A 24,716-nucleotide genomic window follows, 5' to 3' on the forward strand; every position below is an offset into this window, starting at 1 on the left:
TGTAGGTGATCCTCTGCCCTGCTCAGAATGTTTGTTGCTGCTTCCATTAAGGAGTGTGATCTTGTCCCTCCTTGGTGGTTGATGTATGCCACTGCTACCTTGTTGTCTGACATGATGCGTACATCTTGACCCTGGAGTAGCGGAATAAAGTGGTTTAGGGCCTTGCCCACTGCACACAGTTCTCTCAGGTTGGAGGATGCCTTCCTTTCTTGAGGTGTCCAGGAACCCTGACCTATGAGGCCCCTTAGGTGTGCCCCCCACCCCGAGGAGCTTGCATCTGTTAAAATTATATCTGTCGCCTGTCTGTCCCATGGTATTCCTAAGGTCAGATTTGTCTCGTTCAACCACCAGTTGAGAGAGTCTCTGGTTTTTAAGGAAAGCTCCAGCTTTCCTTCCAAACGCCCTCTTAGCGATCTTTGTGCTCTTAGTATCTCCCACTGGAGTTGCCGGGTGTGAAACTGAGCCCACCTGACCGCCGGAATACAGGATGTTAGGGTACCTAGCAGGGACATTGCTTTTCTTAATGTCATACATGGTTGGTTTCGGCCTGCCAAGGCCAGATTTTGCACCTTCTCTATCTTGGACTCTGGGAGCAGACACTCTTGCCTTTCTGAGTCCAGTATAAATCCTAGGAAGGTCTGTTTCTTTAGGGGTTGTAATTTTGATTTTTTGAAATTGACTATCCACCCTAACTCTTGCAAGGTGTTGATCACCTGAGTCAGCTGTGCTGTACAGTGGTCCTCTGAACTGCCCACTATAAGAAAATCGTCCAGGTATGGTATTATGACCGTATCGTGAATCCGGAGAAAGGCTGTCACTTCCGCTATGACCTTGGTGAAGACCCTCGGGGCTATGGATATGCCAAACGGAAGAGCCCTGAACTGAAAGTGCCTTAGTGTGCCCTGAATATAAAGCGCTACCCTCAGGTATTTCTGGTAATCTGGATGGATAGGGATGTGGTAATATGCATCCTTTAAATCGACTACGGCCATGAAGCAATCTTGATGTAGCAGCTTCACTGCCGTAGTTACTGATTCCATCTTGAAGGTCGGGTTCTTTATCCATAGATTGAGGCGTCTGAGATTTATGATTGTCCTGAACGACTGATCCGGTTTTTTTATTAGGAAAAGGGGTGAATAAAACCCCTTTCCTTCCTGTAAGCGTGGCACCTCGGACAGTACCCGCTTGTCTATCAGGCTCAGGATTTCTGTTTCTAAGGCCAGTTGTTCTTCGGTCATCTTCCTGATAGGTGTGATGACGACCACGGATTTTGGCTGACGAATAAAGGGGATTTTCAGGCCTTCTTTTAGGATGCTCAGAATCCAGGTGTTGGAGGAGATCTTTTCCCAGGCCTGGAAAAAGAGTGCCAATCTCGCTCCTACTGGAATACTGGCGTCACTGTGGTGACTTTTTGGAGGTGGAGGTGCCTCCACCAAACATAAACCCTGATTCTTTCTTCTTTTTATCCTCCCATCTTCTCCTGTCAGCGGGAGGACGTCCTCTATTGAATCTTCCCCTCCGAAAGGGCTGTCTCCTCTGATCCATAGGGAATCTGGGGAAGCCTTTTTTCTTATCGCCTGCTTTCTCCAGAATATCATCCAAGTTTTTGCCGAACAGGAATCGGCCATCGCAGGGGAGAGAGCACAATTTGGTCTTGGACTGAAGGTCACCCGGACAGCCTTTAAGCCATAACGCGCGTCTAGCAGCATTTGATAGTGACGCTGCTCTGGCTGTTAATCGCATAGAGTCCGCCGAGGTATCTGCCAGAAAAGCCGCTGCCCCGTGCAAGAGATACATGTCTGATAAGATCTTCTCTCTTGGGACCCTTGACGCCAGCTTCTCTTCTAACTGCTGCAGCCAGATCATGAGGGAGCGTGCCGTGCAGGTGCCCGCTATCGCCGGCTTAAGACCTCCTGCTGTTGCTTCCCATGCGTGCCTCAAATATGAGTCCGCTTTTTTGTCTAGCGGGTCTCTAAGAACCCCTGCGTCTTCCAAGGGCAGGGCCGACCTTTTGGAAGACCTGGACACCGCTGCATCTATTTTTGGGACTTTGTCCCATATTTCCGTATCCTTGTATTCAAAGGGGTATCGCCTCTTAGAAGCAGATGGAAGGGCCCCCGATTTTTCAGGCTTTTTCCACTCCTTCTCAATAAGCGCCTGGATTTTCGCGTTTACTGGGAAGGTTCGTTTTTTCCTCTCCTGAAGCCCCCCAAACATGACGTCCTCTAGGGTTTTGGCCGCCCTTTCTTCCTGTAGGCCCATTGTGGTTCTAATGGCCTTTAGGAGGGCATCTGTATCTTCTACAGGGAAACATGGCTTACCCCCTGTGTCACTATCTGAGGAGTCTGAGGAGGATGATTTTTCCGCCTGAGATGATACTGATGCGGAATCTGAGGGGGAACTAGGGAAATCCTTCCTGCTTTTTTTCCCTTTTTTCAATAAGGACTTAATTGAGCCTTCCATTTCTGACCTGAGGGCAGATATTAGATTGGCTGCGAAACTAGGTGCTTCCTCCGCCATAGTTCGCTGAATGCACGAAGCACAGAGATCTTTTTGCCAGTCTCTTGCTAGGGGAGATTTACATATAGCACAATCCCTATTGTTCTTCTTGCTTCCTGCTTTTCTGGGCCTTTCCTACAGGGTGAAGCATACAATAGAAAAACCCCCTATTAACATACTGCTGACATTCACGAAGATCACTCACCACCCGTAATCAAGGGTACCGGATTTGGAGGCTGCGTCGGAGCACCTGACCCGCGCTCTTTGGACCTTGAGGAGTGCCCCGACCTGCGGCTGGGGCGACTGCTGCTTGAATGGCTTCCATGCTTTCTGCCAGAGGGCTGTGAGGGAGGCAGGGACGCTGAACGTTCCTGCTCGGACTCCATCTTGCACCGCCGATCTACCGCTGTCTTCCCCTTTAAATCTGCATGCCTCCGCCTGGTGAGCGTCTTCCTCCCCTCCCCCCTGCGACCGCCGGCCCAGCGCTTCAGAAAGCCGGCCGGCGTCGCACCCGGCGCCATTACACCGTCGCCTTCTGCTGACGTCAGCCGGCGCACCCAGCATTCCAAGCGCCGCTGACGTCAGCGGCCGGAAGACGCCAGCGTCTCTCCCCTGCCACGGGGATCGAGATGCGGCGTGCGCGAGGGGAGGGCGGCGCGGTGGGGGCTTCCCGGAGCCACCGGGATCCCATCCACGCCCGCACGAACCCGGAGCCCCAGGGACCCCGGGGACTGCGCTTCCAGGACCCGACGGCCGGCGCTACAGGTAAGCTACCTGTTCTTCCCGCGCCGGGACGGGCCTGGGTCTTCTTTCTCTTCGCCCATGACAGGCACCGCCACAGTGGGATTCCTTCCAGGACAGGAACCCAACTGAAGCGGGGGAGAGGTGCCGCCCCTTATGTCTCAGTAGGTTCCTGTCCTGGCGGGGCGGATCCCTCTCTCATGTGGTGCTGTCATGGGTGAAGGGAAAATTATTATTTTATATAAAATTGTTTTCATTGCATAAAAGCGCCAAAACATAAAAAAAGACATAAATGAGGTATCGCTGTAACCATAATGACCCGAAGAATAAAACCGCCTTATCAATTTTACTACACGCGGAACGGTGTAAATGCACCCCCCAAAAGAAATTCTTGCAATGCTGGTTTTTGTTCATTCTGCGTCCCAAAAATCGGAATAAAAAGTGATCAAAAAATATCACGTGCCTGAAAATGGTACCAATAAAAATGTCAACTCGACCCGCAAAAAATAAGACCTCACATGACTCGGTGGGTCAAATTATGGAAAAATTATAGCTCTCAAAATGTGGTGATGCAAAAACTATTTTTACAATAAAAAGCGTCTTTTAGGGTATGACAGCTGCCAAACATAAAAACCGCTATAAATAGTAAATCAAACCCCCCTTTATCACCCCATTAGTTAGGGAAAAATAATAAAATTAAAAAAATGCATTTATTTCCATTTTCCCATTAGGGTTAGGGCTGAGATTAAGATTAGGGGTTAAGGTTAGGGGTGTGTTGGGGACAGGGTTGGAGTTAGAATTGGGGGGTTTCCACTGTTTGGGCACATCAGGTGCTCTCCAAACGCAACATGGCGTCTGATCTCAATTCCAGCCAATACTGCTTTGAAAAAGTCAAATGGTGCTCCTTCCCTTCCAAGCTCTGCCATGCGCCCAAACAGTGTTTTACCCCCACATATGGGGTATCAGCCTACTCAGGACAAATTGCAAAACAACTTTTGGGGTCCAATTTCTCTAGTTACCCTTAGGAAAATAAAAAATTGGGGGCAAAAATATCATTTTTGTGGAAAAAAAATATGTTTTTTTTATTTTCACGCCCGGGCGTTATAAACTTCTGTGAAGCACTTGGGGGTTCAAAGTGCTCACCACACATCTAGATAAGTTCCTTAGGGGGTCTAGTTTCCAAAATGGGGTCACTTGTGGGGGTTTTCCACTGTTTAGGTACATCAGGGGCTCTCCAAAGGCAAAATGACACCCACAGACCATTCCATCAAAGTCTGCATTCCAAAATGTCACTACTTCCCTTCCGAGCCCTGACGTGTGCTCATACAGTAGTTTTCTCGAACATATGGGGTATCAGCGTACTCAGGACAAATTGGACAACAACGTGTGGGGTCCAATTTCTCCTGTTACCCTTGGAAAAATAAAAAAATTGGGGACTAAAAGATCATGTTTGTGGAAAAAATATGATTTTTTTATTTTCACGCCCAGGCATTACTCACCACCCATGAAGTCGGGTACCGGACTCGGAGGCTGTGTTGGAGCATGTGGCCTGCGCTCTCTCGACCTCAAGGAATCCCTCGATCTGTGGCTCGGGCGACTGCTGCTTTTGCCGCCTGAACGGCTACCATGCTTACGAGCGGAGGTTTGCGGTGGGGGCAGAGATGGTGGAGACGGTGAACGCTCCTGCTGTGACCACATTGTATTACCTGGCCGCCCGTCCTCCTTTAAATAGGTCCGTCCGGTGAGCGATTCGTCTTCCCCTCCCCCCTGCGACCGCCGCCATTCTTCTTAATGCAGCTGGTGTCGCACCAGGCGCCATCTTGCCGTCGCGACTGTGACGTCAGCCGGCGCGCTCCCAGGGTGCCCCGCGCCGCTGATGCCAGACGCCGGAAACCGCCCCCGGCTCTCCCTGTCGTGTCCAAGGGAGAAGAGTCGGGCGCGCGCAAGGGGAGGGAGGCACGGAGGAGCGCCCCGCTATAGAGGCCGCCTAGCCGCACCCGCACGAACCCGGGGCCTGCAGGAGGATCCCCGGGGACGGCGTTTCCAGGCCACCGACGGCCAGCGCGGCAGGTAAGCTGACCTGCTCTTCCCGGGACGGCCCTGGGTCCATTTCATCCATGACAGGCACCGCCGCTGCCAGACTGGGATTCCGTTCCAGGACAGGAACCCAACTGAAGCGGGGGAGAGGTGCCGCCCCTTATATTTCAGTAGGTTCCTGTCCTGGCGGGGCGGATCCCTCTCAGGTGTGCTGTCATGGGTGAAGGGAAAATAGAGGATTCTGCCTTTGCATTATTCTTCCCCCTTTAGTGCAATGGGAAAATCCTTACATGTCTGGACATTCAAATTCCCAGTTTGTCGTTCCAGATCTTTCTGCCTCTAGGGTGACCATTGCTTGCTGGATTTAGCTTGCCATTCTGGAAGCTTACAAAGCAAATTTAAAAAAAGAAACGCCAATGCCAGGGGTTAAGCTTCATTCCAACAGGCACTGGGGGTTTCCTGGGCTGTCCACCACCATACTTTACTTTGCAGCTCTCAGGTCACTGCCTGAGGGATTTGCCTTATACCTTCATATGTGTTCACATTAGTGATGACTGAAAGTGCTTGGATAAGGTGTTAACCGAGCCTGCTCTGGTGCTAGCCGGGGATTCAAGCATATTATTCGAGCACGCCAAAGTCACTCAGTTAGCACCCGAGCATGGGTAACACCTTATCTGAGCACGTTTCATCATCACTAGTTCCCATCCCTAAGACGTCCCCTGATTTCCTGTGTCCCGAATTGCCGTAAAATTCCCTTCTCATAAACTTCATCGGGGTACATAGCACCCACATTTTTTTCTCTGTGGCCCCCTTTGCTTCTCATACGGTTTTTCTCACTAGCTAAATAGATGGATTTTTAGTTCTTACCGTAAAATCTCTTTCTTGGAGCCTTCATTGGGGGACACAGATTACCATGGGTGTATGCTGCTGCTGCTGCTAGGAGGCTGACACTATGCAAAAAAAGAAAATTAGCTCCTCCCCGGCAGTATACACCTACCGACAGGCACCAAGCACCTCAGTTGGTGATAAAGTAGTAGGAGAAGCAACGAGAAAACTCTAAACATATGTACCAACCCAACAAGGGACTCTAAGACCCAACACGGTACAACTTAAACAGGGAGGGTGCTGTGTCCCCCAATGAAGGCTCCAAAAAAAGAGATTTTACGGTAAGAACCAAAAATCCATCTTTCTTTATCGCCTTATTGGGGGACACAGATTACCATGGGACGTTCCAAAGCAGTCCCAAGGGTGGGAACAGCAATAAGGAACGAAAGAACCGGAAAGGCTTAGGTCGGCCGGTGAGCCACCGCCGCCTGCAGAACCTTCCTACCAACAACTGCATCAGACGAGGCCTGGGTATGAACCCTGTAGAACCTCGCAAAGGTGTGCAAGGACGACCAGGTTGCGGCCCTGCAAATTTGCAAGGCCGAAGCCTGGTGACGAACTGCCCACGAAGCCGCCACAGCCCGAGTGGAGTGAGCTCTTTCTCCCGAAGGGGGCCGTTTTTCCTGAAGTCGGTACGCTTCCAGAATGGTAGAATGAATCCAGCGAGCGATCGTGGATTTGGATGCTGAAAGCCCTTTGCGGCGACCTTCAGAGATGACCAGCAAGGAATCGGGACTGACGAAAAGAAGAGGTCCTGGCGAGATAGACACGCAGGGCTCTAACTACGTCCAGTTTGTGGAGAGACTTCTCAAGAGGGTAAGAAGGAGCAGGACAAAAAGATGGGAGAACGATATCCTCATTGATGTGGAAAGAGGATACCACCTTTGGAAGAAAAGAAGGAACGGGCCTGAGGACGACCTTATCCTGATGGAGAATCAGGTAAGGGGAACGACATGACAAGGCTGCCAACTCAAACTCTTCTGATGGATGTAATGGCAATCAAAAAGGTTACCTTCCACGAGAGAAGGGACAAAGGAATGTCCTGGATAGGCTCGAACGGCGCCTTCTGGAGAGCACTAAGGACGAGATTGAGATCCCACGGGTCTATCGGCGAATGATGGGGAGGAGCCACATGGGCGACCCCTTGGAGAAAGGTTTTGACCTGCGGTAAGGAAGCGAGCTCTCTTTGGAAGAGGATAGAAAGAGCGGAGACCTGGCCCTTGAGGATACTGATGGACAGCCCCGCATCCAAGCCAGACTGGAGAAAACCAAGTATAGATGGAATGGAGAAGGACTTTGGAAAGACTTTTTTATCATCGCACCAACGGAAAAAAGCCTTCCAGTACCTATGGTAAATACGGGAAGAGGCTGGTTTTCTGGCTCTGATCATAGACTGAATCACCTGGTTGGACAAACCTGATTCTCTCAGGATCGCGGCCTCAATGGCCATGCCGTTAAATTCAGAGACTGAGAATTCTCGTGGTAAAGGGGGCCTTGCGAGAGAAGATCTGTACGAACTGGAAGTTTCCAGGGAACGTCCGCGAGCATGTTCACCAGTTCCGCGTACCAAGGTCGTCTTGGCCAATCTGGAGCGACTAAAATCACGCTTTCCGATTTTATCTTTTTGACCACTAGTGGGATCAAGGCCAGAGGCGGGAACAGATAAGGAAGTTGGAACTGGGACCACGGAATTACTAGAGCGTCGCATGCGACGGCTAGAGGGTCCCTAGACCTGGCTACGAAACGCGAAACTTTGTGGTTCATCCGAGATGCCATGAGATCGACGTCCGGGGCGCCCCAACGGTGGCATATCTGATTGAAGACTGTGGGGGGAAGGGACCATTCGCCTGACGCTAGGCCTTAACGACTCAAAGTCGGCTGCCTAATTTTCCACCCCTGGAACGTGAACGGCGGAGATTTCCGGAACGTAACGTTCTGCCCAGTGGAGTATCTTGGCCACTTCTGACATTACTTGCTTGCTGCGCATGCCCCCCCTGGTGGTTTATGTACGCCAAAGCCGTGGCGTTGTCCGACTGAATACGGACCGGCTTGCCGGAGAGGAGAGGCTGCCAGTGAAGAAGGGCCAGGAAGATTGCTCTGATCTCCAGAAGATTGATAGGGAGAAGAGCCTCCTGTGGATTCCAGCGTCCTTGGGCCGTTTTCTGATGGAACACGGGTCCACATCCTAGAAGGCTGGCATCGGTGGTGATGACTTGCCACTGAGGCGGAAGGAAGGACCTCCCTTGGAGAACTGAGGCTGGCAGTGACCACCAAGTGAGGGATTGCTCACTCTGAGAGGAAGGAGAATGGAACGGACCAAGGACATCGTGGTCTTGTCCCAGGCTGAATGCAGAGACAGCTGGAGTGGGCGAAGATGAAATTGTGCAAAGGGCACTGCTTCCATGGAAGCCACCATCTTCCCCAGAACCTCTATGCAGGACCGAATGGGAATGGGAGTTGGCCGTTTGAGAATTCTGATGCCCTTGGAAAGAGCCACAAATTTTTCCCTCGGAAGAAAAACCCGGGCTAGATTTGTGTCGAATTCCATGCCCAGAAAGGTCAGACGCTGAGTGGGGATCAGAATGGATTTCTCCTTGTTGACTAGCCAACCGAGGCGGCAGAGAGTGTCCAGGGTTATCTGAAGACTCTGAAGGCAGTCCTGACGGGACGAGCCCTTGATCAAGAGATCGTCCAGATAAGGGATGATGAGGATCCCTCTGGAGCGAAGGATGGCCATGATGGTCGCCATCACCTTCGTGAAAACACGGGGAGCGGAAGCTAGGCCGAAGGGAAGAGCCAGTGATCTCCCTGAATCGCAAATCGAAGATATTTCTGATGTTGCACACAAACCGGAATGTGCAGGTAGGCGTCCCGTATGTCCACAGAGCAGAGGAATTCCCCGGGTTCAGAGACTCCATTTTTAAATGAAGAATCTTCACGTGGCGATTGAGCAATTTGAGGTCCAGAATTGGACGAAGGGAGCCGTCTTTCTTCGGGACTACGAAGAGATTTGAGTAGAACCCTGAAAACCGTCCGTTTGGGGGGACGGGAACAATCACTCCGGCGGAAAGAAGGGAGGAAATGGCCTGAAGGAACCCCTGAATCTGGGACCGCTGTCTCGGAGCCCTAGACAGGAAAAAACATCTGTTCGGGGGGAAGCAAATTCGATCTTGTATCCGGATGCGACGATTTCTCTGACCCAAGCGTCGTCGACAGACAGCCAAGCATCCACGAAAAAGGAAAGTCTGCCTCCCACCCTGGAAGAACTTCCAGGTGGGGGTGACCCGTCACTTGGAGGAAAACCTGCAGGAACTGGCGCCTGAAGACCTGGAGTCCTCTAGATGTCCAGCAGGGAGCGGGCTTGTAAGATGGTTTTTTTCTGTTCTCGCTCTCTAGTGGCAGAGGAGCGATCTTGCTGGGCAGATCTGTCCGTGGAAGAGAAGGGACGAAAAGGCCTAAACGGCCGAAAACCCTTTCTATTAAAAAAACATTTTGGTCGAGACTGGGGAAGAGAAGTGCTTTTGCCACCAGTGGCATCGGAGATTATCTGGTCCAGCTTGGCTCCAAAGGCAGATTAGTAAGGGACTTTTTTGAAGTGGTATCTGCATTCCATGACTTTAGCCAAAGGACTCGGCATATAGCTACTATGTTGCTATTATCCCTTGCTACGCACCCGGCCGCGTCCAAGGAGGCGGCCAAAAGGTATTTACCAGCATGGTTAATCTGATCTGCCAGATCTGCCAACTCGTCCTGAGGAGCTGTCGCCAATATGTCCCTGCGAAGGATTTTTGCCCAAGCGGATATGACTTTCGCTACCCAGGAAGATGCGAAAATAGGACACAGGGAGGCACAGGATGCCTCAAAAATTGACTTAGCCAGAGATTCAATCTGCCTGTCCGTAGGATCTTTAAGCGATGCCCCATCTGGCAGGGATAGAACCGTTTTAGAGGCTATCCGGGAAACTGGGGGATCCACCTCGGGAGCCTTGGTCCATTTTGTGAGCAGGTCTGCCTCAAAAGGGTACAGCACGTCTAAGTACTTGCGGCCTGAAAAACGTTGCTCAGGGCGCTCCCAGTGTTTGGACAAGGTAGTATCGAACTCTTTGTGATTGGGAGAGGTTCGAGACAGAGGTCTTACTCGTTTAAGGAGCACAGAGCATTCCTGAGGGGGAGTCTTATCTTGCTTAATTTTAAGGGTTTGAAAGATAGCCGAAATGAGACTATCGACCATGTCCCGTGTTTTAGGGAATTAAACCTGGCAGACTCACAGGGACCCTGCGAGCTAGAGGACGAAGTAGACAGAGCCCGATTCCTAGAACTCCTGCCCTGTCTGTCTCTCGGAAGGTCACGGTCAGGAGCGGACGACTCACCCTGAGAGGCGGTCGGCGCACAGGTGGCCGTAGATAGCTGTGGTAGTCGTTCTAAGACCTTGTCCCAGAGACTGAGAAACCTTAGTCAAGTCTGAGACTGACAGACATTACAATGGCCCACTCCGGGGGGGGGTGGAGTGTCCTCAGCCTGGGACTTGGAGTGCTCCTGAGATGCAGAAATAGTGGAAGGACTGCAGGACGGGCAGAAGGGCGACGGCCGACCCGATGCCCACTTCTTTTTACAGCGCGCACAGGCGTAATGAGTAGCGGTGGGCCTGAAGCAGAGATCCCTTGAAGGATTGGACATAAGAAAAACTGCGCTGAGAGACCGCAGTAGATCGGGAAGAAACTGCAGAGGGGAGCTAATTTGAGCCTCAGCGTAGAGCCTACCCAGATTCAGGCGAGCAGCAGAACGCCGAAGTGTCCCCCAAGCAGCGCAGGAAGAGAAGTGAAAACCAGGAAACACTCGATAAAGGAGGAAGTGGGCGGAGCTTAGCGGCTGAGCCGCGATTGGACAAAAGCGGTGAAGGGGTGCGGTAAAGAGGGGAGGCTGGCATATCAAAAAGGAAAGGAGCCCTGTGATGGGCTAGTAAAGGCGCGCAGAAAAGCGCGCTCAGAACGCCGAAACGAAAGTGAACCGAGGACACCGCAGCCCCGTACTGCCTGTGCAGAAAGGAAGGAGCGCGATATAACTGGTATTGCCGGTAGGATACTTGCTGTGGCTGAGTATGATCAATGTCCTGCCCCCTTGAAAGTGCAGTGAGAGACGCGCGGCTGTGAGATCGGCGCACGGCAGGCAGGGAAAAAGAGGCGGGAGATTTAAACTCAGGGAGCCCAGTAAATGCTGCTGATGGTATCTCTGGAGATGATGCGGGGCTGGAGGGATCGTACAGGCACTTACCTGACGTCCCTGAAGGGGATGACCACAGGGGCCCACGGAGATAAGGCAAGCCGCTGGAGAGAATCCTCTGTGCCCACATTTTGCAGAAGACGGCGTAGACTTCCTGCGACCGCAGTCTTCCTCTCAGCCCTGTCCAGAGAGAGGGGTGAGGAGGGGGATTGGCAAGGACTAGCCACCTGTCCACAGCCCATAGCACCGGAAGGTGATAGGGTAAAAGTCCTGCCTGCGGTACTGAGAGGTGTGATGTGGATGACACCACACTGCTCGTTCAGCCGCCTGATATGGGAAATCAGGGTGATAGTTACACCCTGTTTCCCGACGGAGAACCTGAAAAATAAAAGAGAAAAGATTAAAAGGTTCGACTAAAATCCTAAAAGAAAAAAGGTATTATTAAGAGCAGATCTGGGAAGATCCCGGTCCGCCTCCTAGACACTAAGCACAAACTGAGGTGCTTGTCGGTGGGTGTATACTGCCGGGGAGGAGCTAATTTTCTTGTTTTGCAAAGTGTCAGCCTCCTAGCAGCAGCAGCATACACCCATGGTTATCTGTGTCCCCCAATATGGCGATAAAGAAAAATTAATGTCAGTAGGTGGCTTTAGCCTGTTAAGGATGAGCCAAATTTTTCTTTAGGCTGTAATTCTCAGTGTCAGCCTAAAACCACATGGTTGTGTCCCCCAATGAAGGCTACGAGAGAGCGAGATTTTATGGTAAATCCAATAATCCTCATTTTCTGCCTCCTCCTCAGAAAAGGTTTTTTGATGGCAAACTGGACTAAGAAAGCATAAGAACAGTGGAACCACCTAGAAAATAATTATTTGCCAACAAGCACTAAGACATTCATGATTAGAAATACGTTTTTTTCTCACCATTAGGGAAAGATTTTGGACATTTTAGTTTCCTCAGGAAGATCTTTAATGTAAAAAGCAGCAAAACGGCCTCCTCCATGCCTGCGCTCTCCCCAGCATTAAGCTTCTCGATATAATCCGTCAGCACAATTCTATGAAGCTGCTCACCACTAGATTTATCCAGCAGCCACTTATCCTTTATGTCCTGTGGCAACATATTGATAACACCAGTAAAGATCAGATAATACAAATATCAAGCACCAGCCACACAACATAATTTCTTAACACCAATTTATGTTCCAAATTTCATTCACTATGATGAGTGACATCGGCACTGAGAAGATGGATAACTTGCCTGTACTAGAGCCAGCATGTTCCTCAGCTTCTTGTCAAGCAGCTGGAAAATCCTCACTGAGAGCCGCAGCTCAGGGTCCAGAGTGCTAGAGCACACCGTCACAAGGGCATGGAGAAGAACATGAAAAGCCACCTTCTGTCTTACCAGGACCATGCCCTTGTCTACTAAAAGCAGCAATTCTTCAACCTATAAAAAAGCAGGAAAGAAAATTGATATAATACAATAAAAGCAACATTAGAACCGTGCAAAAAAAAAGTTATGTTGTTACAAACAGTTTTACTCTAGCAGGTCTACAATAGAGAGATACCGTATATATATATATAAACTAAAATATATATATATAGCAGGTCTGTAATACTTGTCAGGACTCAGAACGTTTGTGTAAAAGGTCCCAAAGTAAATGTAAGGGAGGGAATATTAGACAATTTACCAAGACTGATGTTTTATATCCCCCTGCAAAGCAGATGCAAAACATTAAAGGAGTACTCCACAGCCGCTCACTTTTGTATCACAGAGTGCACGATCGACCGATATAGCGCACCCGTCCAATACTAACGAATATTATGGGTAGGCGATGTCAGCTACTCCTGCTCGCCAGCAGATATTCGTAAATATGGCATCACTGACCTAGTTAGTCTTCCAGTGTGCAACTGAGAAAAGATGGATTTTACCTTTGTAAATATGGCGCAATTTTAACCTGTCTTTGTGCCACAAACTAACACATCTTATAATAAATCTTTTCATCCATGGCAGGTAAAATTCAGAAATAAGACTGAATTTTTGTACTTAACATAACATTTCTTTCTCGTTGTATATATGGGAGGGTGGGGGTTATTAAGAGAGGACAAGACCAAGGGTATAAGCCATGAAAAAGATGGCTAGACATCAGGTGAAAAGAGTGTTGGTTCAACCTGGTGGATTATACCCCTCATCACAGGCTAGGCAGCGCAGTTTCATACTACTGTCTAAAGGATGCAGACACAACCTGATCATGACTGCCGCAATGAATTATTCCTATTTTTCCTTATGTGGCATGGAAGTCCTCCACCATCCCAGGGGGACACACCGTTACGCTCCATAGTATTGCACCTCCTTGATGTTGCCACCATTTCACTTTTCACTGCTCTCCCATAAATGCTTTAGCAGTAGGGTGCTGGTAGCCCCAGAATTGTACTCATTTCAGGAATCAGCATACAAAAACTTGCTACGCACCATCTTTAAAACTGCTGGTGTGTCCATGGCAGCCATATTGACAGACAAGATCTGAGCGAAGTTGCAGTTTACGACCGCTGCACAATTTCCAGGCTGAGACTTTTCTAAACTCCCATTAAGGGCTGCAGGCAATAGAAATAAACAGGGTGTTAATTCGAGGTTCAGGACTCATCACTGTTAATGAAAACTGACAGCCAACCCAATATCCCACCTTCAAATGTCCAAAAAACAACTACAAGGACTAAATTGTGCTATATGATGTAATGTACAGGCTAGAACAAATGAAAAACGTGTGACAAATACCTTCTGGCCAGCCTTTTAGTAATGGGTGCAGGTGACAAACACCACTCCGCCCCAGGTACACAGCCATGGTGCTCTCAGCAGAGTTGACCTGGTTGTTTGTGAATACCATGTGTGGGATCATGGCCATTAAAACCCTGTCACACAGCTCGGGGTGATCTGTGATAGAAATGTCTTGGACTATAAGTTCTGTAGCTTCTTCAATAGCTTTGTTCCTGTAAGAGAAAACGTAATGAAGCCATAACCTTAAGCGGGATAAGAAATGCAAACCACCAAAAAAAGCTGCACTAGTATCCACTAGTGGTGTTAATTTGTCATCAAATGGCATGTCCACTTCTGCCCTTCGCATCAGTCTTGATGAATTGGGGCCTAAGCCTCTTAGTGTCAAGTGACATAGTTGATACTAAAGTTAGAGCAAATCCATTTGCAGGACCCAGAGCATTCACCACATCAGTGATCTTTGGCCATTGGACAAGCCTGAATATTACTTGCAACCTTTGGCTCTTAGGGTATCGTTACACCTAGCGATGCACCAGTGATCCCGACCAGCGATATGACGCAGATCTCACCAGGCAGATCTCACCAGCGACATCGCTGGGGACGGGGATCGCTACTTACCTGTCAGACGCGGTGATCCTGCGTCCTCCCGCCCGGCTCCACGCGTCGCTCGTCGTCACAGCAGGAAGCCCAGCAGGAAGTGACCGACGAGGAATGGTCCAGGAGCTTCTCGCGCGATCAGCGATTACCAGCGGGGGAGCCGGTCGGAGGTAAGTATCACATGCAGCGATATCGCTAGCAATATCGCTGCAACGTCACAAAATCGGTGACTTTACAGCGATATTGCTAGCGATATCGCAGTGTGTAACAGGGGCTTTAGTTGGATTAGGAGTGACATCACATGAGCATTATACTGCACCTGCAATGATAACGGAGCACCAACTAATCAAAGGAGGAGCTGGGGATGCCATCGGGTGACAGGCGGTTCTCAGGGCTCCCGTCTGACGGCCACAGGTTACTGACAAGGCCAATGGACCAGGTCCTGCGAATCCATTCACACCAACTCTGGTTGGTACAATTAATTGTCCATTTCAATTCGCCACTTGTACCAGACGAGAGCAGAAATACATACAATACGTCTTATAGGCTACAAACTGAATGAGAATAGTATTCTAAAGTAGCTAAAGTGATGGAAGCAATGAAAAAAAGAAACAGCTTACCAGCCACCAGCTTCCGACACATCTGCACGATCAAATAGGGCGAGTAGCACCAAGACCATTTCTTCTGTAGTGAAGCGGCTGAGGTACAGCTGGAAAGAACAGAATTGTTAGATTGGTTCTTATTAGTCATCAACCATCAGGTTGTGGCCAATATGACTACAATGGTACCAATGCACTAAATAAGTTGGTATAAGGCAAGCTCAATTTCCACAGTTAGATCAGTCTGAGTCCCAGGTTTTGAGACCCCCAACAATTGACAAACTGTAGACAATGCATGCACCCAAGTAGAGAGAGCAAATACTGTCTCAAGGAGGGAAAAAACAGGCTGTAGGAAAAGAAATAAAGCTCTTGAAGAAATCCGTAAAGGACAGAAGCTGTGCAGATATGCGCTAATTAACAGCAACAACGTGAACATATAGATCCTCTCATCCAGCCTATATTACTGGAAGAGACACTCCCACAGGAGTCAAATCTAAAACTTGTAGCAGGCTGCAAACTGCATTTGAGTGTAAATGAAGGAATGAAGACTACAGACTGAAACTGGCTGCAACTACATTTACTACTGGCAACCACCAATATATAGAACAACAACAAAGAAAGCCAGAAATATATAGAATAACAACAAAGAACGCCAGAAATATTACCAATTGCTATGGAAATTTCAGCTGTGATTGTATTATAATATAAATGACCGACCTTGAATGACTGCAGGGCAGCCAAAAGCACCTCTACGTTGTCATCCATGAGCCGAGATAAAATAGCTTCTTTAATAAAGGATTCATCAAAGCCAGCCTAGTAAAGAAAAGAATTTACTTAGGAGATTGAAATTAAGACACAGTAGTAACCAGATTGATATCTGATCTAAAATATATATACACGTGGTTCTGATTCCAGGTTCAGGCATCAGGAATCAGAAGACCGGCTCAGCATCAAGTATTAGATCAGTTGGGATTCGACGACAAGCATCCCTGTCAATGATGTTTAACAGGGGCTGCAGGACTCTGTTGAGCAGCAAATTTCCTTCACTGCTTATTAAACACATCAAAGAGTTGTGAACCCAGGTAAGGGTAAGGTGTCTCAGAGGGCACTAAGCCATAACAGTAGCGAAAACAAAAAATGTGCCAGGACTAAAGTAATAACATTAATTGATTAAAAAATAAACTTTATTGAATACAAAATATAAAAACATACAATAAAAATCCCAAAATACAGACAAGGACAGATTGGTGGATGAGCCACAGTAGGAACCCCAATAGTATGAAGAAGTCTCATTCAAAGTTACATGCATACTGTCATGATTCGATTGGCGAGTCAACTGGGACCAGGGGCGCCTTTCCTGGCCCTAATACTAGGTGGCGCCCTAGTTCACCCTGTTACTCAAAGAGTTCACCATCCATTGGTAAATGCGTGTGTGGAAATTAAAGTTCAAGTCCGGACCTGAGTGTGAATGAGGACGTGTGGGTGTCCACCAAAAACATCATGTGGAAGCAAACATCTGGGACCAGGAGTTCTAGGGTGATTGGGCCGTAACAGGTGTCGGCCATTCTCAGCCTGGGGACTTTCCATCTGGGGTTACCCCCAGTAATGCACGTACACAACGTATTCCACAGGTTGGCGCTCCGATTTGTTACAATTCCAGAACCTACGTTATTGCCATCTCCATTGGGCTGCATTTGCCCTAAACCTGAGGATCAGGAGAGTGTGGAGGAGCATCCTAGTGGATCGTGGCGTCCTCACCGTACGTCGTTTCCAATGAGGTCCGGTGTTAAGGGTCCCAGAGGCCCCTCGTTGAAAGGGGGGTACTCATGATCCATTTTTAGATGCGTGGCAGCTCTGGGTTCCATGATGGTTTAAACCTGCTTAGGGCGTTAGGGGAGTGAAGGGACAGGCTCAGGTTGGAGCTCAGGAGGTGTCCATCCCTCATTCCCTATTAGTAGGGCCTTCCTCTCCCATTTGTGTGTGTGTGTTGTGCCGTCCGCTGGACCAACCCCTGTTGAGTCGTGACATTTAGTAACATGTACATAAGAGTATATAGTATTGTATATATTAGTAATTGTAACATATAGTCACCCAATGACTAACCATATACTGAAGGCCATGAAAGCTATATATAGTACAGCCTACACAATATCAGAACCAAAATATAATGACTAGCGAAAATGCTCACTCAAACACCCGACGCGCGTTTCACAAAGGCTTCGTCAGGTGTGTGTATTGTATGTTTTTTACATTTTGTATTGAATGCAGTTCATTAATTTTTAATCAATTAATGTTATTACTTTAGTACTGCCATGTTTTTTGCTCTCTGTATTGTTTATTAGACATAGCTCCAGATCGTGCATTGGATTGCTACAGGTTTCTATTTCAAGTGATTGAGAGTGAGCTGTAATACCAAGCACACCAGCTACAAAAAAGGAGATTTTTGTGTACTCACCGTAAAATCTCTTTCTCTTAGCCTCTAATCGGGTGACACAGAACCATGGGTGTTATGCTGCTGTCCACTAGGAGGCGACACTATGCATAATCTGAAAAAGATTAACTATGGCTCCTCCTCTGCAGTATACACCCCTGGACGGCGTCAGCCTTCTCCAGTTTTGTGCAAAAGCATTAGGAGGAAGTTAACAGAAATAACATAACCATGCCTGTAATAAGGCCACCATGTACAAGCTCAAAGAACAATATGAGAACTCAACCGCAACAACGGCCCGTAAGGGCAACAGGGTGGGAGCTGTGTCCCCCAATTAGAGGCTAAGAGAAAGAGATTTTACGGTGAGCACACAAAAATCTCCTTTACTCTGTCGCCTTATTGGGGGACACAGAACCATGGGACGTCCTAAAGCAGTCCCTGGGTGGGAAGCAATGGACGAATATTGTGCAGACAGGTCCCTAAACTTGGGGCACTGCCGCCTGCAGAACCCGTCTACCCAGGCTCGCATCCGGTGAGGACTGGGTATGAACTCTGTAGTGTTTCGTAAACGTGTGTAAGCTAGTCCAAGTGGCCGCCTTACACACCTGTTGTGCCGAAGCCTGGTGCCGAATGGCCCAGGAGGCCCCTACCGCCCGCGAAGAGTGTGCCGTGATACCGGCCGAAAGAGGAGAATTGTTAAGGCGGTAAGCCTCTTGTATGGTGGACTTGATCCACCTGGCAAGGGTAGCTTTGGAAGCCGGCAGACCCTTGCGAACGCCTTCCGGAAGAAGGAAAAGGGAATCAGACTTCCGGAAGGGTGCAGTCCTAGACACGTATATACACAATGCCCTGACGAGGTCAAGCGTATGCAGAGCCTTCTCCACTCTATGAACCGGAACCGGGCAAAGGGACGGCAGTGAAATTTCCTCATTGAGGTGGGAGTTGGACACAACCTTCGGAAGGAAGGATGGTACTGTACGGAGAACCACCTTGTCCTGGTGAAAGGCTAGGAAGGGCCGTCTGCAGGAGAGTGCTGACAATTCAGACACCCTGCGAAGCGAGGTGATTGCCACCAGAAAAACCTCCTTCTGTGATAGAATGCGGAGTGGGACTTCCTTAAGGGGTTCGAAAGGTGGTGCCTGCAATGCTGTCAGTACCAGGTTGAGGTCCCACGTTTCCAGTGGACGTCTGTAGGGGGGAACCAATCGGGAAACCCCCTGGAGAAAGGTCCTTACTTGCAGCTTGTTAGCGATGCGTCTCTGAAAAAGCACTGAGAGTGCTGACACCTGGCTCTTAAGCGAGCCCAGGGATAGCCTGGCGTCCAGGCCCGATTGGAGAAAGCCAAGGACTTTTGGGAGGGAATAAGGGAGTGGAATCTGGCCGCGAGATTCGCACCAGGTGAAGAAAGCTCTCCAGGTACGGTAATAAATCTTGGCGGAGGCTGGTTTCTGTGCCCTGATCATGGTTCTAATGACGTCCGTTGAGAGTCCTTCCTGGGTTAGAACCCAGGTCTCAAGGGCCACGCCGTCAAATTGAGAGCCCCTGAGTTCTGGTGGTAGACCGGGCCTTGTGACAGAAGATCGGGACGGTCGGGGAGACGCCAGGGGACATCTGCTGTAAGTTGTACGACGTCTGTGTACCATGTACGTCTGGGCCAGTGTGGCGCGATCAGGATGGTTGGAACTCCCTCGTGTTTCATCTTCCTCACGACTCTGGATATCAGGGGGAGAGGTGGAAAGATGTACAGAAGCTGGAACTGGGTCCAGTCCTGAAACAGGGCATCTGCTCCGAGCGACCGCGGACCGCGAGTCCTGGCCATGAAGTTGGAGACCTTGGCAATGAGATCGGATGCCATTAGGTCCACGTCCGGGTTCCCCCAGCGATGGCAGATCTGTCGAAAGATTTCGGGATGGAGAGACCACTCTCCCGAGTCCATTCCTTGTCTGCTTAGGAAGTCGGCTTCCCAATTGTCCACACCCGGAATGTGGACCGCAGAGAATACCGACCTCGTGCCTTCCACCCAATGGAGGATATGTGCCACTTCTCTCATCGCCTGGGTACTGCGGGTCCCGCCTTGGTGGTTCATATAAGCCACTGCCGTGGCATTGTCCGACTGTACTCTGATATGAGAGGCTGCCAGTAAGTGACAAAAGGCTCTCAGTGCCAGGAAGATGGCCCAAATTTCCAAGACGTTGATGGGCATGTTCGCTTCCCACTGGTGACCACTTGCCCTGTGCCCTGTGATGTAGGTGCACCGCACCCCAACCTGTCAGGCTCGCATCGGTGGTCAGGACCTTCCATTGACCTGAGAGAAAGGATTTTCCCGTTGCCAGTGAGGTTGGCTTGAGCCACCAGTGCAGGGACCTCCTGGTTGCCGACATTAGCCGGAACTTCCTGTCGAGGGAGAAAGGATTCCTGTCCCAGGACTTGAGGATGGCTAATTGAAGAGGCCTGAGGTGAAACTGGGCAAATGGTACCGCCTTCTTTGCTGCTGCCATCCTGCCGAGGACTCTCATGGCAAACCGGAGAGATCGGGGGGGATTGCGGAGGAGTATGCGAACTCCTAGACGGAGAGCTAGAGCCTTGTCTCTGGGAAGGAGCACCAGACCCCTGGAGGTGTTGAATAGCATCCCCAGGAAGGTCAGAGACAGACTCTGGGAAGTAGATGACTTTTGTAAGTTGATTAACCAGCCCAGGCGACTCAGAGTGTCGATTGTGATTGAGACGCTGACCTCGCAGTCCTTGAAAGTGGAAGCCTTGATGAGAAGGTCGTCCAGGTATGGAATGACTACTATAGCTCTGGAGTGTATAACGTCCATGGTGGCAGCCATGACCTTGGTAAATGTTCTGGGAGCCGTGGCGAGTCCGAATGGGAGAGCCACGAACTGATAGTGGTCCTGGTCGATTGCGAACCTGAGAAATCTCTGATGGGTGGGAGCAATCGGTATATGCAGGTATGCGTCCTGTATGTCTATGGTGGCGAGATATTGTCCTTGCTCCATGGACGCAATGATGGACCGAAGGGTCTCCATGCGAAAATGACGAACACGTACATACTTGTTTGGAACAAAGAGGAAGAACCGGTTCGGTAGACTGGAAGTGAACTCTATCTTGTATCCGGAAGACACTATTTCCCTGACCCACCTGTCTTCTGTAAAAGGCAACCAGAATTGCTGAAAGAGTAGAAGTCGCACGCCTACGGGTGGAGTGTCTTCCGGAGTTCGTGAGTCATGATGAGGAGAAATTCTGAGGTTTTCCTCCTTTGGGCTTCGCCTGGCCTGTTTTCGACTGCCAGGTCCTGTCTGGCCTCTGCGCCGCCCGTGAGTTGCCCCTACACCTCTTGCGGAATCCAGAGCTGCATGAAGCATGCAATCTGCTACCACTGCTATTTGAACAGCTTGGTCCGACAGCTCAGGATTTGAAGCTTGGAGGCCAGTTTGCAATTTTTTGGCCCAAGCAAGAATGGCCTTGGCCACCCATACTGAAGCGAACGCGGGAGCCAGGGAGGCCCCTGCCGCTTCGAAAACTGAACGAGCCATGCGTTCTACCTGCTGGTCTGCAGAGTCCCTGAGGGTTGAGCTATGTGGCAGTGATAGGAGGGTCTGTGTTGCTAGCCTAGAGACTGGGGGGTCCACTTCGGGCGGATCTGTCCACTCCTTGGTGTCCTTTTGTGGAAGGGGTACCTAGCCTCCAAATATTTGCGATTGGTGAATTTCTTCTCAGGCTGCGAAAACTGCTTAGTAAGGATTGCCTGAAAATCCGGGTGGTTAGAGAAGACCTTAGGTGGTTTCAGAACACCTTCAAGGCAAATCTTGAGTTCTGGGGCTTCCGGGGTTCGATCGGAAATGTCCAGCACCTGATGGATGGAAGAGATTATGTCCTCAACTAGCGCTGTATTGCTAGGGGGACAAGGCACCAGAGACCTCTCCGTTTCTTTGTCTGAGTCGGAGTCGCAGATGCCTTCCGAATCCTGCGTATCCCTGGTGGACGAGCTGGGGCGAAGGCCTTCTGTCGTCGGGGATCGCTGTGGAGATCTGCGTTGTCTGTCTCTGGTAGGGGACGGTCTAGGTTACCTGGAACTACGGTGTCTCTCCCTAGAGGGGGATGACCGTGTGCTATGGGATGACGCAGAGGAACGCGACATGTGGGTGCGCTTACATCTGGGAGAGCCAGAAACGGCTTGTCCCTGAGTGGAGCTGTCCCTTTGCTGGGTAACGCTCATAGCTGAGACATGACCCTGCAGAGCCTGGAGCAATGTGGTGTTTAGGTTATCTATGGACTGCGACATCTGGGTAGCCCATTCCGGTGTGGTAGCAGCCGCTGAAGCATTGGTAGGAGCCTCTTGGGGTTCTGGCCCAGTATTTTGGATACAGTCCCGACAGTGCGGGTACGTGCTGCCACTGGGGAGAGTGGTTTTGCAGGCTGTGCAGAATGCATAAAAGCAGTCCTGCCTGGTTCTATTGGACCTTGAGCCCGGCATAGTGCACAGAGTGCGGAAGGGCTGGCTATGAGAGGGCCCTACAGGGGTGGCTATGCAGGGAAAAACCTATAGGAGAGCCTTACAGGGAATCCGGGTTCACAGCCGAGTAAAAAACCCGAGCTGTGATCTTACCCCACCAGCGTGCCCCTAGGTCCAGCGCCGAACATCCACAGTCCTGTTCCCCCCGGAGACTGGCTGGCGTGGTGCTGCTGATGCCTGCAGCAGAAATGGCCGCCGAGAGGATGAGGAGGGAGAAGAAGGGGGCGGAGAGCTGAGAAAGAGCGCGCTGAGATGTGTAAAAACGCACCCTTTCTGTCTCGATCCGCCCCTTCTAAGACACTGTAGAGTGTCATATTTATCATCCGGGGGGGCGGGCCGGGGGGCGGAGAGGAGGCGACGACCTCAGCTAGGCCGAAGCAGCGGCCTGAATTAGTTACCGATGCCCAGAAAGGGCTCCAGGCCGGCGCGGAAATCCGGGAGGGGGTCAGATCTGAACCGGACCCCCCCCCCCGATAGAAAGGCAGGGTAGCGGTGGGGCCACAATCGGAAGTGGGGCCCTGTGATGGGCCCCCATGAGGCGTTATGGAGCTGGTGCTGCCGCAGAGACAGGGGCGCAGGGAGCCCTGTGTCTGTATGTGCCATGCCTGCCCGCACTCCCCCCCCGGCCCCGACAGGAGCCCGCAGCTGGGCTGGGGTCCCTGGATACTGTGAGCTGCAGATTGCCGTGGTACAGACCCTACCTGAGGCGTCTCAACCTAATTCCCCCAGAGGGAGATTAGGGAGGGTGCTACTGTCACCATCAGGGGGCTTCCTCCTCGCCTCGACCTCAACCCAAGACCAAAAGGAATTGGGGAAGGAGGGGGGTCTCGACTTCGAACCAGCACCCGCAGGACTGGGGAAGGAGCGTCTTGGGGAACAGCCATCTCAACTTCAACCGGGCACCCCATAATAGGGGGCCGAGGAAGGAGCCATGCCGGGAGTCTCACAGGAGACCCACTTTTCTTCATCTGTCATCCGGAAAAAAAAACGAAGTGAAAAAGAGAAAAAAATTCTTTAGGTGTTCCTCCTATACGACACTAAGCAATAACTGGAGAAGGCCGACGCCGTCCAGGGGTATATACTGCAGAGGCGGAGCCATAGTTAATCTTTTTCAGATTATGCATAGTGTTGCCTCCTAGTGGACAGCAGCATAACACCCATGGTACTGTGTCCCCCAATGAGGCGACAGAGTAAAATATGAAGTTGTGCCAGATAAAAAAAAATAAAAGAAATGCAGCCCCCTTATTGGTGGGGTGCTGAGAGTCAGATGTCCATCGACCTAGTATTGATGGCCAATCCTGAGGACAGGCCCTCAAGGTTCCTGCAGTACACATAACTGGGTTCAGTCTGGGTGAGGTGTGTCTTTTAGGATGACAGAATATGAAATGGATGCCAGTTGATCTCAAAGCCATATTTATGCCATCAATTCACGCTCAGGTCTTTGCGGCCCTGACAGCTCCAATGTGAAAGGTTCCAGTTAGAAATATTTTTGTGACTGATTTTACAATCTGACCAAAGACTCCAAAACACAAAGACTAAAACCAACAACTCACCTTGGACTTCTCAATGATGTCCTTTAGATGCAGTAGAGCAAGGTGTCTTACCGCGGCTTGTGGGTGGTTCAAGCTAAGCAGGAGCGACGTATCACAGTCTGCCAATAACTGGAAGAGTTCAGCCATTACTATGAGTGCTCACATACAAACCTTCTAATAATACTATGACATTAGGGCTGATGTCAGCAGTGATTAACCATGGCCATACCTCATGTTTTCCTCCACTGGTGGAGAGCGCAATGAACTGATGGAATAAGTCTTGTTTCTCTTGATCTTTCATATCCTTCAGTTGCCTTTCCAAAACAAAATCCAGTGCCTCAGGATATCTAGAAGCCCAGAATAAGGTTGTGTTACATATGGATAAACTCCGCCGGGTGCTCAGATACAATAAAATCACAATATCTGAATGTAATAGCCATCTGCAGACACTGTTGGAGGCTAACATATGCAATATCTGAAATATCACTCAACAATTGCCAACCAATGATGTCCCAGACGTGGGAGACAAGTCCAGAGACACTGGAGGCCATGGCAGTAGGTTTGGGCCACGCAGGCTGCTCAGAGTAGCATGAGCAACTTTCATCCTATCAACATCGTGTAGAAAAACGGCTCTTGGGACACTTTGGGGAAATGGACATACCACTGGTTCCACCACCAAATCAATGTATCCCCAAGCTGTTAGTGTACCTGGAATGAATATTAGTCAGCTACTGTATATTAAGCCACCCCACACGATAGTCCCATGAGAAAACCGATGCGATTCCCTCTGTGAAGGTTTCTCAATCAACGCCAGGTCGCATGTTGGTCGTGCAACTATGAGCCGCCTCTGTGGCCTACATGTGCTACCAGGGCCTGCAGTATCTCCGGATTTGTCTC

General features: G+C 50.0%; 1 protein-coding gene across 1 annotated transcript in view; it reads right to left on the reverse strand.

The window, feature by feature from the left end:
- HEATR1 (HEAT repeat containing 1) overlaps nucleotides 1-24,716 on the reverse strand; it is a 117,952-nt gene that overhangs the window by 79,301 nt on the left and 13,935 nt on the right. The window contains exons 11-18 of the mRNA XM_073557504.1: nucleotides 24,049-24,166; nucleotides 23,841-23,948; nucleotides 16,058-16,153; nucleotides 15,362-15,450; nucleotides 14,148-14,359; nucleotides 13,845-13,966; nucleotides 12,633-12,818; nucleotides 12,299-12,482 (exon numbers count right to left, since the gene is read on the reverse strand). Coding sequence (XP_073413605.1) covers nucleotides 12,299-12,482; nucleotides 12,633-12,818; nucleotides 13,845-13,966; nucleotides 14,148-14,359; nucleotides 15,362-15,450; nucleotides 16,058-16,153; nucleotides 23,841-23,948; nucleotides 24,049-24,166 — 1,115 coding nt within the window. The remainder of the gene's footprint in view (nucleotides 1-12,298; nucleotides 12,483-12,632; nucleotides 12,819-13,844; nucleotides 13,967-14,147; nucleotides 14,360-15,361; nucleotides 15,451-16,057; nucleotides 16,154-23,840; nucleotides 23,949-24,048; nucleotides 24,167-24,716) is intronic.

This window comes from Dendrobates tinctorius, unplaced genomic scaffold (assembly GCF_039654945.1).
Source record: "Dendrobates tinctorius isolate UK_male_01 unplaced genomic scaffold, ASM3965494v1 ptg000250l, whole genome shotgun sequence".
Lineage (NCBI taxonomy): Eukaryota > Metazoa > Chordata > Amphibia > Anura > Dendrobatidae > Dendrobates > Dendrobates tinctorius.